The sequence below is a fragment of the Coenobita brevimanus genome, chromosome 14 (genome assembly GCF_032717465.1).
Source record: "Coenobita brevimanus isolate Jiangsu-jjx chromosome 14, ASM3271746v2, whole genome shotgun sequence".
NCBI classification, from domain to species: domain Eukaryota; kingdom Metazoa; phylum Arthropoda; class Malacostraca; order Decapoda; family Coenobitidae; genus Coenobita; species Coenobita brevimanus.
The window spans coordinates 26022689-26038223 of NC_136967.1; the positions used below are offsets into that span (position 1 = coordinate 26022689).

A 15535-nucleotide genomic window follows, 5' to 3' on the forward strand; every position below is an offset into this window, starting at 1 on the left:
CACACACACACACACACACACACACACACACACACACACACACACACACACACAGACAGGCAGACAAGAAAACTCAATAACAAAATTATTTTACTTGAGGACACTGCAACTAATATTACCGATAAGAATAATTTTCACACTCTTCGATTCTGTGTGCATTTCTAAGAATATCAACTCTGAGAACATTCATACAGCAGAGTGAAACCTCAACTGCATTATTTACACAAGCCTAAGCATCCAGATCGTGCAAGTCACGAACACGCAATATAATCGTAAGTACATATGCAGAAACACCTCATTTCCATACACAAGCAGTATCACTATGTAGAGTTGCCGTCAGTATTTCCTTTACGCCATCTCGAAGCTGCGTTTATGCCTAAGGAAATATTGTCGAACTTACCGGCAATATCTGAGGTGGACTGAACTGGAATCTTGCTTTATTTATTCAAATCCTAGACTTGTAAAGGAATTTTTGGCGAACAGGACTGACACGCTACCTGCACATTCCCTTCATATCTAGTGATTTTACAAGCCACGCAGACCCATACCTCAGAACCAGTCAGCCCAGCCCACATTACTGGTGGTGTCACGGGAGCTTGTTATTTGTTTTACTTAATTTTATTATATTTTATTTACATGCTGACATTATCTCCGGGCTAGTTTAGGCCAGATCGTCCATCTTTCCCGCCGACATCTAACAAGCCCTTTGTTGGTGGTGAATGAAAATTATCTCCACAAAACACTACACTCTAGAGTTATATATTAGTTAATATGTTACAGAATAGTTTTAGCATGTAACAGTTGAATATTTCATACATTATGTTCTTATTATTCATAATAACAGAATACACATATCTAAGCAGAATTGGATATGAAGTGTCTGTGCTTAAACTGCATTCGTGCCTTCTGTTGGTAGTTGACTGTTTTAAAACACTGCTGACGAACTGTACGAGAACGTCGCACACTCACACACACACACACACACACACACACACACACACACACACACACATATATATATATATATATATATATATATATATATATATATATATATATATATATATATATATTATCTCTCTCTCTCTCTATTCCATTGGATCCCAGAGTTGCTGGGCGAGGCACTGTGCTGGGAGGGTGCTGAGCGTACCACCCTCTGCCCATTGGCTCATAGTAGCGGATCTCATAGGTCCCTACCCAGGGGTTCCCTACTTTATCAAGGTTTGAAAATTCCCAGTTCTGTCCAGTACTGGAGACACTGGGCTCCAGTGGGATATATATATATATATATATATATATATATATATATATATATATATATATATATATATATATATATATATAAAATTATATTTACGACGTTCAGTAAAGAGCCTTGAAAACGCTAATGGATATTCATTGATAAAAGAATGGTAATAAAATAACGGCAATTATAGTCACGCCGACCCCCCTTCAGATAACCTTTGGATCTCCCAGCCGCGAGGTGAGGTAGAGATGGCCGTCTTCCTAGTAGCTGTTTTGTCCACTTAACTACCGCGACAGTTACTTAGTGGCATCCTTTGTTTAAAATCTCTCTTACTCACTTTGGTTTTTGATTTGGTTTGTCTGACGTCATATTCACTGTGAAAACTCCATTCTCCCCTCCTTTTCTTCCACCATCCACTCATTCACTCACCCTGAAAAAAAAAAAAAAAAAAAAAATTAAATAAGTGAATCAAGGCTGTGTCATCAATACTGTACTGTGTATGTTATTACCTTCTTAGATACAGATCTTGACTTTGCTTAGTGGGCGGGTGTTTGTGGGAAAAGGGCGCTGATGTGTGACTGTGCTTAGATGGGTAAGTGTAATCAATTTTCGACTGTGTGGATGGCCAGTGCTATTTGCACATAGTATTCATTGCAAGAATGAACATTGTACGTAGTGTATTTGAACCTATTTTTCAGTAATACTTCCGTGGAGGACATACTTAAATGAGAGGAAAACCACCTACTACTGTCCTGCATAAAGTCAACCGAGGATAAAATAAAAAAATCATCAACCTTCATGAAAGTGATTGGATCCAAATCATGAAATGGTGATGAAGAGAAGGGGTATAAAATATCTGGGGATAGAGATCAAATGGTGAGAAAGGAGGAAGGAGAGGAAAAAGTGCATCGTTAGGGATGTTTCGTATACTGTACACTCCTCGCTTCCCCCAACCAAGCAAGATTTACTCTTGTCTTGCCATTGCTTATGTATTCTTTCAAGTAACCCTATCCCTATATCTCTCTACTCTCTTTGAACTACAATGCTATAATTTAGAAACCGTGGGGATCACGAGAGTAAGTGTAATGTCTACCGAAATTTCCATTTTAATCCAAATCATGTTTCACTGAGACAGTACTGTTAGGTGCAGATCAATGAAATCGTTTTCTCTTTCAGATATGTCTTCACTGGGTTTACGTATTTTCTTTACTTTCGTGTTCTTGCCTGTGCAGATAATTTCTCAGGGACACTTTAACCGACCAAGCTGAGAACTGGAAACAATACTGACCAATTAGTTTAGTAACAATGACCTTAACCTCTAGAAATGTCAACTTTTGTTTGTTTGTTTGTTATCGATGTTTCTCTCAGCTTTGTTTGTCTGACCGATATATCCGGCACGCTTTAATATATGAAGCTGAAATTTTGACCCAATAATGACCAACTGATTGACTCTGTTAATATTTTTGGCAGGGTGCGGAGGCAGTCTGCAATGAGCATAACAATGTTGATATTTGTAGCTATGCCTGAAGTACGTTTATCGTACAATCTCCAGATGACTTTCATTCGGCTTTGGAATTTTTTTTTTTTTTAAACTATAGAGGTTAAATAAAGCACGTATTAGCCTTTCTCTGTGAACGGGTTCTTAGCTAAATAAAATCGCCTGATGTAGAGTAGAAAAAGATGAACGAGTCGTTCTTAGGCTAAACGGGTTAATATTGCTTCTTGTCTTGTGCTTTCACAGTTGCAGCTGCATGTCGTGAGGACTGCGTGCACTGTCAAGGCAGTTGGTTGATGATGATAATATTGCCCAGTGTGTTCGTGTATATTGTGAGGACTGGGTTCGCTACCAGGATAATGGCTGATGGGATTGATATTGTTTTTCGTTCTGTTTAGTTCCCTTATGTCCATCACCTCATTCCTTGTTTCAAGGTCCTACCTGACCTCATGTTTAAGTAGGAAAAAGGACAGATGATGATGGTGATGATGATGGTGATGATGACGATGATGATGATCTGTGTATTCATGGCTGCAGGTGCGTGTCGTGAGGGTTGGGTGCACTACCAGGACAAGTGCTATCACGTTAGCGGTCTGGAGGCAACGTGGCAGGAGGCGAAGGCGGAATGTCAATCCTTCAGCTCCAACACCTACCTGGCCAGCATACATTCACAGGACCAGAGTGTCTTCCTCGCAGGTACGGTAACAGACGAAGATTCACATAAAATTTCACCCACTTTATTTCTGGCTTTCCAGTGCTGGGTATTATTCCATTGTAGAGAGGGGCTTGGTATGTATCTCTGCCAAGTGGAATAATAGGTTTTTGGTCCTGACTGCCCCAGCTTCACAATTTTATTGACTGTAGGTCACTTACCTTCACTGGATGGAGATTCTCGTCATATTGTGGCCTATTTCCAGTTACACTTCTTCGTAAGTACCACAATACTCTACAAATAATTGTTGTAGATCCGTATTCAAGATGAGATGACAATTTTAGGCCAAGTTTTTGACAGTATATATGACACATAAGGCATTGTCATTTTCTTTTTCTTTTTTTCTTTAGATGATTGATAAGGGAAAACTACTGTACATCCCCTATCCATATGACCCTGGCAGTTGCGCCGCCAGAGTTTAATACAATCAATCAACATACCCTATCCAAATATAATGCCAGTTAACAGATTCTTTTTTTTTTTTTTTTTAACATTATTTAACCAGATCAAATACAATTTATGATGGATCCATAAATGAATAAAATTGGTGAGCCTTTGAGAGTATAGACTTTCATAAAAGGCACCTGTAGTACCTGCAGTACCTGTTTTAAGGGTCCTTCTGCTGACTGTAATTACCTGGAGGTACTCAGAATAAAATCCAAAAGTGCATCCATTGTTGGTAAGGGTATTAATGCTGAGAACCAGAATTCTTAAACTGTGTATTCATTTCCTGCTTATGCTGTTATCTTAATGAATTCACAACCAAACTCTTCACAACAAAACCATGGTCCAATATACTGTAGGGTCAACAATATATATATATATATATATATATATATATATATATATATATATATATATATATATATATATATATATATATTCCTTCTGCCTATGGGTGACTTTACACTCCCTCTTCTTTCTTTCCTTCATTGTTTCCTCTTCCTTCTGCCTGTGGGTGACGTGACTCTACAGTGAGTGACAAGCCAAATGGTTTCCTGTACACCAGGAAACCATTTACTACGCTGGGTGGTAGCCATATAACCAAATTTTGGCGCCTGGTGGTTTGATGGGTAATTACGGCTCTCCAATCGGATTGAGCCGGTGAAGAATTATATCTAAGGGGTGGTTGGGGTTTATTGCTCACGCAATGCCACTCAGGGATGAGTGAGGCTGATCACTCTCATCTTAAATGTCAGGATCAACTTGCCTAACCCCGGGCTTCTACGCTCCTCATGGGGCAACGTAGGATTGGATGATGATGGTGATGATGTTATATGCATGATAATATTTGCTGCGGGAAAGGGTTTGTTATTGTAAAATTTTACAAAGATGCTTTATAATACGGCCCCAGAGCTCCGACGAGATCTCTCAAACGCTACTGTGGAAACGCCTTGACCATGCCCCACCAGAGCGGGAGAGAGCATATAAATGACCCCGAGCTCTGACGAATACAGATAAATAAAATGCACCCTTTCGAATTCTGTCATAATGAATGATGATGATGATGGCGGTGATTTCCAGCAAGCACTAAATTACTCCTCGACCATCTCTCGCCAGACACCTTCGGGAGTAGAGCGGGCGAGAGCATGTGGACTGGGTTGAGCTACGACCTGCTTGGAGGAGCATGGCACTGGTCTGACGAGACTGACGTGGACTACATAGGTTGGGCGGCGGGGGAGCCCTCACATCAGCCCGAGTGGAGCTTCTGTGCACAGTTGCTGAACTACCCGGTGAAGGGAGTTGGGGGACGCTGGGCAGACCTGCCCTGTGATACTACGAGGCCTTTTATTTGTCAGATGCCGGCAGGTGAGTTAGGGTGGTCTGAGCATTTGTTTGCTGCTTAGTTTGCTCGTATGGATTTTTGTCTAACAACTTGCTAGGATCATTAACCCTTCGTTAGTCCTGTGGGGTATTCAGACATGGTTAGTCCGGTGGGGTGTTACAACACCTCAATACAAAAATACATTTAGTGTTGCTAACATGTAAAATATATTCATACTACCGCTTTAGCATATCTCTGCAATCACTAATGAAAAGATTGATTGCCTTATAGGTGGTGTTTATTAATTTATGATAATGGAATACAGTAAACTGTAACATCAGTTAAAAAAATAACAAATGGACTCATATCTCATTTGTCAGGTAAACACGCACAGGAAAATACTTTTATTTGATTTTTAAAATCATTACAATGTTAAACAGTATGCAAAAATAAGATAAAAAACCAATCTATATCACAATATGATCTAAATGGTTAGTTTGATGGGGTGACTGGACACCCCCCGGGGGGGGGGGAAGTGCCCCTCTCTCTCCCACTACAGCAGAGGCAGGACTAAACCAAACCACATGCTCCCTCCCCTCACTGAATCAGGAGAGTACTGGAACGGAGAGAAATATTCGAATTACCGGCTAGGAAATATGAGCTTTTAAAAAAAATTGGGAGTGCCAAAACACCCCACCTGACTAACGAAGGGTTAAGGTCGTTAGTCCGATAACCTACTTTTTATGTTACTCTTGTTGCTTCCAAACAATCTCACTCGACATAGGAGAGACTGAGGTTACATAAAATCTTCATTATTCCTTGTACTACTAAGGTCTTCCCTAATCTGAATCAAACAATCTAAAAGTAACAAGAATAAAATTGAAAAGTGCGTCATGCAGTTGAAGGGGTTAAGTCAAACAGCAACTATGGGTTTAGATATTGAGGCGAGGTAGTTATGTGATCTCTATCATTCCTGGGTCACTGATTATTGCGGGGCTTATTCTAATGAAAGCTTTGGGCATACCAAAAATTGACTTTCTACTCTAATGGCTCTCCTGCAGTTTATAGGCATTATTTCTGCTGTTGATTTCTTCTTCCTCCTCTTCGATTGTGGGTGCGAAAACAGTTTAACCCCGTCCTTACTATGACCTCTTTATTTAATTTACTGTTGCTTTTGCCACAAGAAGTACCAAAAGGAACACTATAACACTTAGTGGGTTAGTGAAAGCTATACAGTATCTATCCCTTTCAGGGAAAAAGTCACCCCGTAGCTGAACAAAACGCTTTGATTTTACCGAGAATAGTATATGAAAAAACGTCATCGTATGCAAGGAACTGGGTTAAGACGTTTGGCGAGCTGAAGTAAGACTGAGGGTATGAAAACATAAGGGATGTGACTATACTTAGATGATTTTGTGCAAGTGTGAATGTGTATGGAGGGACAAGTGAGAGTATATTCGGTTACGTTAAACCTGAGTGCTTTGTGGAGTTAGAGTTAGGCCGTGTCCGAACCAAATACTTGCTGATGCTGGCCCCATTGGAAAGGGCGGATGCAGTGGACTTCCTGGGGCTACAATGATGCAGTACTCCCTCCCGCGCCAGTAAGCATTTGGTGTGGACGCGAACTTGGACTGTGTGGACAGATTTAGTAAGCATGCAGGTGTGTGTGTGTGTGTGTGTGTGTGTGTGTGTGTGTGTGTGTGTGTGTGTGTTATGAGACTTAAATGTATTCAGTTTGTAGTTAGGAGAATTTTCGAGAGGGTGTTCTATTTACTGAACTTTTATTCCAACTCTCTGCAATCTTTTCCATTAATAAATTTTGCACTCATTTATGTTACCGTTGCTTATATACAAAAGTGAAATTGCAGCCTTCTTCCTGTTCACTGGTCTGCTTCCATTGATCACGCTTCCTGTCATATTTCCCACACAGGGTTACCTCCATTCATCTGTTTATTGCTATCTCCCCATTTGTAATATATTTATTTTCTTCCTATGCCAACCTAAACTTTTCCCATTTTTAGAATAGTTCCTAAGTTTTGTGCCTTAAAGGTTCTCTCTTTAAGGCTGCCATTGGCGGCCTCCACTCGCTGTCAAGTCAATTCTTATTTTCAGTCGAACATTAACAGAAATTTAAATTACTCATGCCAAGAGCGAGGCGAAGCGAGGAATTTTCCCTTATTATTATCCGGCCGGCACGCCCTTTTTGGAATGAAAGAGAGAGAGAGAGAGAGAGAGAGAGAGAGGATAGTAGTGTTTGCCATTATGCCAAATTATACTATAGCATTATAGTATACAAGTTTAGGAGTATAAAGATGAAGTGCCATTATACCAAATTATAGTATACAGTTTTAAGAGTATAAGGAGGGAGGAAGGAGAGGCGAGAGAGTGACAATAGGCTACAATAAACGTCGCGCTTCTCTCTTCTGTCATGCTGGTAATTTCAATGCGGGACGAAGAACGAATCCATCCCCTCCACTAAAAGCAAATTAAATTTGAAGCAAAGAACCAGAAATGAGTCATAACTCGGGAACCGGTGGCCCGACTGGGCTGGAGATTGTTCTATTGTTCAATTAGAGCATATTAACGTTACCTTGCTGTAACAAAAATTGCTCTGCGTTGCACCGTTTTTGTTGTTACAGTAACAAACAAACAAACGTACAGAAATCGGATTATTATAATATCGATCATTTTGTCTTTAAAGGAATTCGCAATCATTGTACGTTCAGTTTAAAGCAGATATATAAATAGATAGAGAGACTGACTGATTGATTGACTGACTGACAGCTAGGAAGATGGGAAGATAAACAGACAGATGGACATACAGTCAGACAGATACATACATACATACATACATACATACATGCGTGCATACATACATACATAGATAGACTGATTGATTGATTGACTGACTGACAGAGATCGGAAGATGGGAAGACAAATAGAGAGAGGGACACACACACTGACAGATACATACATACATACCATACATATATACATAGATACATACATGCTTACATACATACACGCATACATACATACATACATACACACATGACCAGGTAGACAGGTTAACAGATAGACAGATACTCGTAGACAGACAGACAGATGATAGGTTAATATAGACTGTGAATTCACTGAGTAACTTTACATTCTGGTACAACTGAGCACTGTTCACACATTCCAAACCATGTGTTCCAATAACAGTTTTCACCTGTAATGTTCTGATGCAGAGGAGTAGACATAGCGATAGAAAGGAAAATAATAAAACGACAGAGAAAGAAGAAGCAAACATATAAAAAAGGGCACAGGTTAGTGAATAGAGATGAAATGAGGCGAATGCCGGAAAATGGGATGGGACTGTGCGAAGTACGTATTTCGCTCTAAGAGGTATATAGAAGGGAGTGAAACGGTGGAACAATGGAAGGAAGAAATCTACAGGCTCACACTGGGCTCTGGAATAACCAAAGGAGAAAGCATTAAAAATAAAAGAAAAAAGAAATGGGAAGAAACAAGCATGTAAAGAGAGCATGGTTCAGTAAATATAGTAGATGACATGAGGGAAGTGGCGGAAAGAAAAATGAGACAGTGAAATGTATGACGTTCGCTCTGACAGGTAAATGGAAGGGAATTGATGGATGAAATAGTGAAAGGAAGGTCTACAATTTACCTTTGGACTGGGGAACAAGGAAGCACGAACGCATTACTCTTTTTATCACGTCAAAACTGTTAGGAGAAATCATTAAATTAGGTGAAGGAAGAATAGATGCGGAAGTAAAAGTGTAGGAGGGTAAATAGATGCACTAAATATTAATGTTGCACATTTGTCTGGGGAGCAAGGAAAAATGGAAGGAATAATGGAAGGAAGAGGTATACACTTTCACTTTCTACTGGTAATGAAAGACACCACAAGAAGCGTTACTAAGAGCCACTATAATTTGAATAACTGTTTGTCAGGTCACAACGAAAGGAGCAAATAACAGAAGGAAGAAGTCTACAGTTTCTCTTTCAACTGGGATATAGTATTAAAAGCGACTACAGTATGAGTTTGTTTTCCATGTCACAACAAATAATGCAAGAGTGGGTGGCCAGAGCTGGGAGACTATTGATATTCTTCAGTATGTCTATTTATTGGAAAACAAGCCAACGACAGCAAACATTAGTAGAAATGTCTATAAATTTAGTCCTTGTTTTTCAGGCCACAACGAAGGCTGCGAGAGTGGGTGGTCTGAGCTGGGGGACTATTGCTACTGGTACTCCGAGAATCTCACCCCTTCACCCTCTGACACTCGCCCTGTCGCCTCTACCGACTCAGCCCTCACCTTCGAACAGGCCAGGTATGTTAATCATAGACTTGCTTGAGATTGTGTTGCTTATAAGTGATTGTTTGAAACTTTATCTCCCCTCGTACAACTATCAAATATTTCACAGTCAGAAGTGCATATTAAACTACTGTGAGTATTGCCAGTCTCTAGCTACCCTGCTCTACTTTCGAGCAAGCCAGATATTGTTCCTTCTTCATAAATATCAATGAGCAGTCTGTATGTGCTATTGTTTGTTTATACTATTAACTCTCCTTATACAATGACAAGACACTTTACAGTCGAAACAGCGTGGAAATTTAAGTAATGCTGTGTCTCCCTCTAAAAATATGCCTTAATCTTCAAGCAAGCCGGGTGTCACATTTATAACCATCCTTGGTTTAAGTATTGTATAGCAGTACTGTCAAACACTTCACAACAAAATAGTGCAGGCTGGACTGAAAAATAATGTCATGCAGTACTATATCTGATAAGTTATAGCCCTGGAGATCTGTCTGTCTTAAATGCTGGCTAACCTCTTCCATACAGAGAGTGTTTTTAGCTCTTGGTATCCTCAAATGAGTTTTTCCAGCTTGGGGAGACTTTGATCTAGGGTGGTTAGAAACAGCTGTCAACAACCCATCCATCATGAAAGGTCTTCCCTCAATTCAATTAAAAACACTTTACTGGCTTGCTCGAAAAAAAAAAAATAATAAAAAAAAAATAAAAAAAATAAAGAAAAAGAAAAAAAATGCGTCATTTCATGGAAAGGGTTGAGGCATTATATACGCTGCCTTAGAAATCATAGTTATTTAGTGACATTCTTTAGCTTAAATTATGTTTCAGAATGCTTCTTTATACTCCTGTCTTCATTCACACACAGTAAACACGTCACACGCAAACTACTGTACATGAATGTTAACTCGAGATTATAAGGCTAAGGGGAGACTTCTTGTAATGATGGTTTACTAAAGACTGTTTAACCCCATAAACTCAAAAAGTCTCTAGAAAGCTGAGTGAAATCGTCCGGTAGTAAAGAGACTGAAATAGAAAAGACGTCCTCGAGTGATGGGGCTGATATTTTTTCTGCCTACCACCTCTAGAGATTCGTGTGTGTCCCGGGGCGCCCTGCTGGCCTCCGTGAACTCTGAGCTGGAGAATCAACTGGTGGTCTCCCTCCTCTACACCTGTAAGTGGGTCTGGGCAAGTTGGGAGGTGAGGAAGTTAGTGTGGCCTGATATAAATGAGGAAGATGGGGTAGCCTGATGTAAATGAGGAAGTCTGTATATCTTTATCCAAATGAGGAAGCTAGTGCAACTTAATATAAATGAGGAAGTTATTGTGGCCTAATGTAAATGAGGAAGTTAGTGTAGCCTAATATAAATGGGAAATTTAGTGTTCTCTAATACAAATGAGGAAGTTAGTATAGTTGTGTAAATGAGGAAGTCAGTGTAGTTTTGCATAAATGAGGTAGTTGGTGTAGCTCACTATCAGTGAAGACGTTAGAGAAGTATAATATAAATGAGGAACATAGTGCAGTCTTTCTTAAATGAGGAAGTTAGTGTAGTCTAATATACATGAGGAAGTTAGTTAATCTAATTTAAATGAGGAAGTTAGTGTAGCATAATATAAATGAGGAAGTTAGTGTAGTCTGTAGAGTGGTTCCGATTTCCAGTTAAAGAAATTGGCTGTATTTGAAAATGACAGCACTGTCTTAGCTACCTTAAATAAAGGAATAACTAAGGTCCATTAAACCCGTTCAGCCTGAGGACTTCTCAATGGAGATTATTCTTGCGCATCCCCACATGATTTTATTCAGTTCATAAGAGTACCATAGTAGTGAAGGCTTTAATGAAGACTATATCAAACTTCCTAAGTCTGTAAAGTCTCTCCTACGCTAATCAATATTATGTGAATGTGGCCCCAAGGAAATGAAAAAGGTTTCACCGAAATGAAGCATTTACCACGAAAAGTTGCGACAAAACTGCAAAAACAAATGAAGGAGAGCAAAAAGTAGAGTCCCTGGACCTGGCCATATACTGGATAATACTGAAAGAACAGTTTGACAGCGGCCCTAAAGCATTTTCTTAATCAAAATGTCTTAGACAGGGGACACGAGGTAGTTTTTTTTTTTTTTCTTAGTAAAATATCCATGTATCTCGACGACGTGTTAATCTACTTGAAATCCTACCATTCTTGCCATATTATCTACTTACAGCTCTGTTATTTCATGCTATTTTTCTTTAATTACGGTATGGTACGGGTAAGATATTGTTGTATTCTCTACTCCATATAATAGTTTGTACACCGTAGTGGGGTAAGGAAGAACGACCTGAAGGTGGGCCAGATATAATGTATTTCTCAAAGTCTCGGGCTGAATGTTGAGCGAATGGAGACTTGCTCCATTTCATAGTGTACGTCACTGCTTCTTAAACTATTTATATCATTCACCCTTGAGTCTTTATTACAAAATTCCCTTCACCTTTGACTAAGTATCCTTATGTTCTTGGTCATTATCGTGTTACCGTCACTTGGGTACAAACTTATATTTCATTTTGTCATATGAACATACCACAAAAAATGACAAACAAAATGCTTTTGCACATACTGTACATGCAGTATTTTTGATCACCAGTGACTAGGATGTTCCTTCACTCTTGTGACAAGCATCTCAAACCGAAGTTCAATTTCTTTCTTCAAAACAAGCCTCATTACCAAATCAACATGTTGAAATTTCCAGTTCCGCTGCCATTAAGAAACAATTACCTTACTGATTATTTTAATGGCAATGCCTTTCAGTTTAAGCTTAGGAAAAAAGATTTAAACATCTGACTAAATTGTTATTCACTCTTCATGTTTTATACTCCACTCATTAACTTTACTAGTTTCATTCACCATTCATTAACCTTTCTAGTTTCATTCATCCCAAAATAATTATATGCACCCTTAACTGAACCATTCACCAGTTTTAGATGCACTGGTGTACACTGACTGCAGTTTTTCTTATTCTTATTTCTTCCTTTTAATACTTTTCGATCCTGCTCATCCCACGTGTGATATTGGAAAATACGATGCGCATTTTAATATTTTTAAAATGTTTGTTTCTTTATACCTTCTACGGAGATGATCTTCACTTCTTACTCGTTTGTGGGTGAGGAGTCGCTTGTCATTCAGACTTTAATAAAACAAATAAAACACGCTTAATCTCTAAATCTTGAGTAGATTGTTGTTCATGCAGGTTCAGCCATGATTGAGACACTGTTAAGAAACTTGTATCTTGTAATATGGCATTTTTTATTTTTTGTATGTATGTATATAATATGTAATATGTATCTATATATGTATGTATGTATGTATAGCTGTGTGTGTGTGTGTGTGTGTGTGTGTGTGTGTAAGTTAGAGTGTGAAAGTCAGTATGTGAGTGTGAGCATATGTGTTTACCTGTTATAACAATGTCTCCTGTGGTCAGACGGTGTGGGCGAGGCGTACCTTGGGATGACCGACGCAGGACACCCGGGGCAGCCGGCATGGGTGGACGGATCGCCACTCATCTTCACGGCATGGGACACTCTGCATTACAACCGTGAGGCCCCGATTGCGTGCTTTATAAATTTAAAAGATTACAGGCAAAAGGATATAAGAAGAAAGAAAAGTTATACCTAATTGATTTTTTTTTTTGTTAGTTAATGGAGTGACAAATATTCGTTATTTATTTGGCGTTCTTATGATTTTTCTCATGGAAATATCAGCAAAAGACCTCAAATTTTTCCCAGACTACATACTGTTAGTATTATTGCGAGCGAGCGAGCGCAACGAACAAAGCTACGTTTACCTGCGTGCGCGTCCACACGTGCCCTCGAACATATGCTGACAACACAGCTGCCAACATGTTTGGATACATGTATGCAGCAGTATTTGGACAGATGTATGCAAACATGTTTCAAGGCAGCTTCGAACACTGGCAGCAAAGACGAAGAGATAAGTATGTCCATTCCAGGCAGATGAGACTTCATCATGATGCTGCCAATATGATCTGGACGCTGCTGTTCCCAACATGTTTGCTACGTGTTTGTTATTATGTTGCTTACATGTTGCCAGCACTTGTTCGAGCACACGTGTGGACGCGCACTTAAGCTGAGAAATGAGCGGCCCGACACAACACGGCCCGACCGCGATGGTTTTCAGAGACTAATAAGTTTTCTACTATGTGAGATAGAGAAGAGATTCTTTCAGCAGGTAGTCGATACATTCAAGAAATTTTGTTTTTAGCTATATATTTACTCATGAGACAAAAGAAACCCCTTGGAATTCCAGCTTTCCAAGGGAATGTACCGAGGGCTTCAATTGACATGCTTCACTACGGAAGCGAATTTAAAAAGATTTTCTGTTGGAACACTGTGTTTTCTTGCATGAATTTTAACAATTAAATATCGGATAGTATGCTCATAATTTTACATGAACGTGTTTTCTATGTTTAGGGGGTGAAATCAGCAAGGCTAATCGCCCTATTTCTGGGTTTTATTATTCGATCAATAGCCAAGCGTTTACCGACGGATTTCTTTGACACGCCAAGTAGGGAAAACAAAACTGATCATTGTGCGTGTGACAAATTCTACGGCGCCTCGCTATATGCACATCCAGTGAGAAGGCGTGAGAAAGTAAATATTTATGCTCAATTATTCTTCTGTTATTGTTCAACCACCTCACCAGAAATGTTGAAAGTTTACACCAAGAGGAAATTATGATGATACAAACGCTCGCTCACTCGTCACGCGCTCACAAAGCGCACTTTACTGGTACTGTACTCCCTATGGCCTTTTCTGTTTAAAAATTTTTTTTAACCCAATTAGCCAGTAATCTCTCGGCAGCTGAATATTATCTCCAGACGGTTTCCTGCATATAATGATATTAAGTTTACGGGATGATAAAGCTGATAGTCACTGACACCACGTACCGACTTTGAATTATGAATCAGGTGAATTCTTAGCATCTCATAATTTGGGAGTACCTTAAGCTGAGAAAGAATTTACAGTTTCTATAGCCTCTTCACAATACTGTAATAGTGAAAGATTTTTTGTAATATGAATATCGTCAGACAGAATAATCGTTGCAAAGCCAGACAGTCTTATTCAGTGAAAGAAGGATGTCTGATTGCAGTAATCAAAAATTATTTTCACTGTAACATCCAAAGATACCCGATACAGATGCTGTTTCCTAGATTTATGCAGCTGATGGTTTTTCATATTGCATAAAATCACTTCAGATTCAGATTTTCTCCCATGAAACAAAAATGAGCAAACTGAATATCATTAAAATTGAAATTATAACCCCCCTCCCCTCAGCCATATCGATGAGCCCTGCATGTGTGGTGGTGCGGGAGGTGTCAGGAGGATGGGGTATGGTGCCCTGCTCTGCCCCACGACCCTATATCTGCAGGAAGCCACGCCAGCCCATAGTTGCAGACCCGGCAGATACATACGGCTGCGACAAGGTGGGGGAATGTGGGGGAGAGTTAGCATGGTGCAAGAAGGGTGTTAGGGTGTTATTAGAAATGTATTAAGGTGTGCTGATGTGGTGTTAGTGTAGTTGGAATGGTGTCTGAATGGTTAAAATAAGATTTAAGGTGTTAGGGTGTGCCCAGAGAGTATCACTGGTGTTAGTGGGTTTGATGGTGTTAAGGTGGTTTTGAGGTGATGAAGTGGCGCTGAGTTAGTGGTACATTATTAGTGTTGTATAAGTGGTATTAGACATTGTGATACATTAGTGTTAGAGTTGTGTTAGTGATGTTAATGACTGTTGCAATATCTCAGTGGCGTGAGACTGGTGTTAAGGTGTGTCCTGGTAGTGTGAGAATGGCCCTAAGACAGCATGAAAGTGAGATTTAGGTGTTTTGAGTGGTGTTGGACTGACTTATTTTAAGATGTTAGTGTGGTATTTGTGAGATTGACAAGGTATGAAAATAATGAGTGTTGTAAGGGACAGTGACAGTGGTGGATGAATGATGGCAAGGTGAGAATAC

The 15535-nt window shown here is 39.5% G+C and overlaps 2 protein-coding genes across 2 annotated transcripts in view; both read left to right on the forward strand.

Moving 5' to 3' along the window:
- LOC145390229 (C-type mannose receptor 2-like) overlaps positions 1-2773 on the forward strand; it is a 51198-nt gene extending 48425 nt beyond the window's left edge. The window contains exon 17 of the mRNA XM_080265224.1: positions 2717-2773. Within this exon, the coding sequence (XP_080121350.1) occupies positions 2717-2773 (57 nt within the window). The remainder of the gene's footprint in view (positions 1-2716) is intronic.
- A 495-nt stretch (positions 2774-3268) lies between these two features.
- LOC145390236 (macrophage mannose receptor 1-like) overlaps positions 3269-15535 on the forward strand; it is a 40526-nt gene continuing 28259 nt past the window's right edge. Inside the window, exons 1-6 of the mRNA XM_080265231.1 lie at positions 3269-3437; positions 5014-5262; positions 9414-9552; positions 10620-10705; positions 12986-13099; positions 14859-15007. Coding sequence (XP_080121357.1) covers positions 3269-3437; positions 5014-5262; positions 9414-9552; positions 10620-10705; positions 12986-13099; positions 14859-15007 — 906 coding nt within the window. The remainder of the gene's footprint in view (positions 3438-5013; positions 5263-9413; positions 9553-10619; positions 10706-12985; positions 13100-14858; positions 15008-15535) is intronic.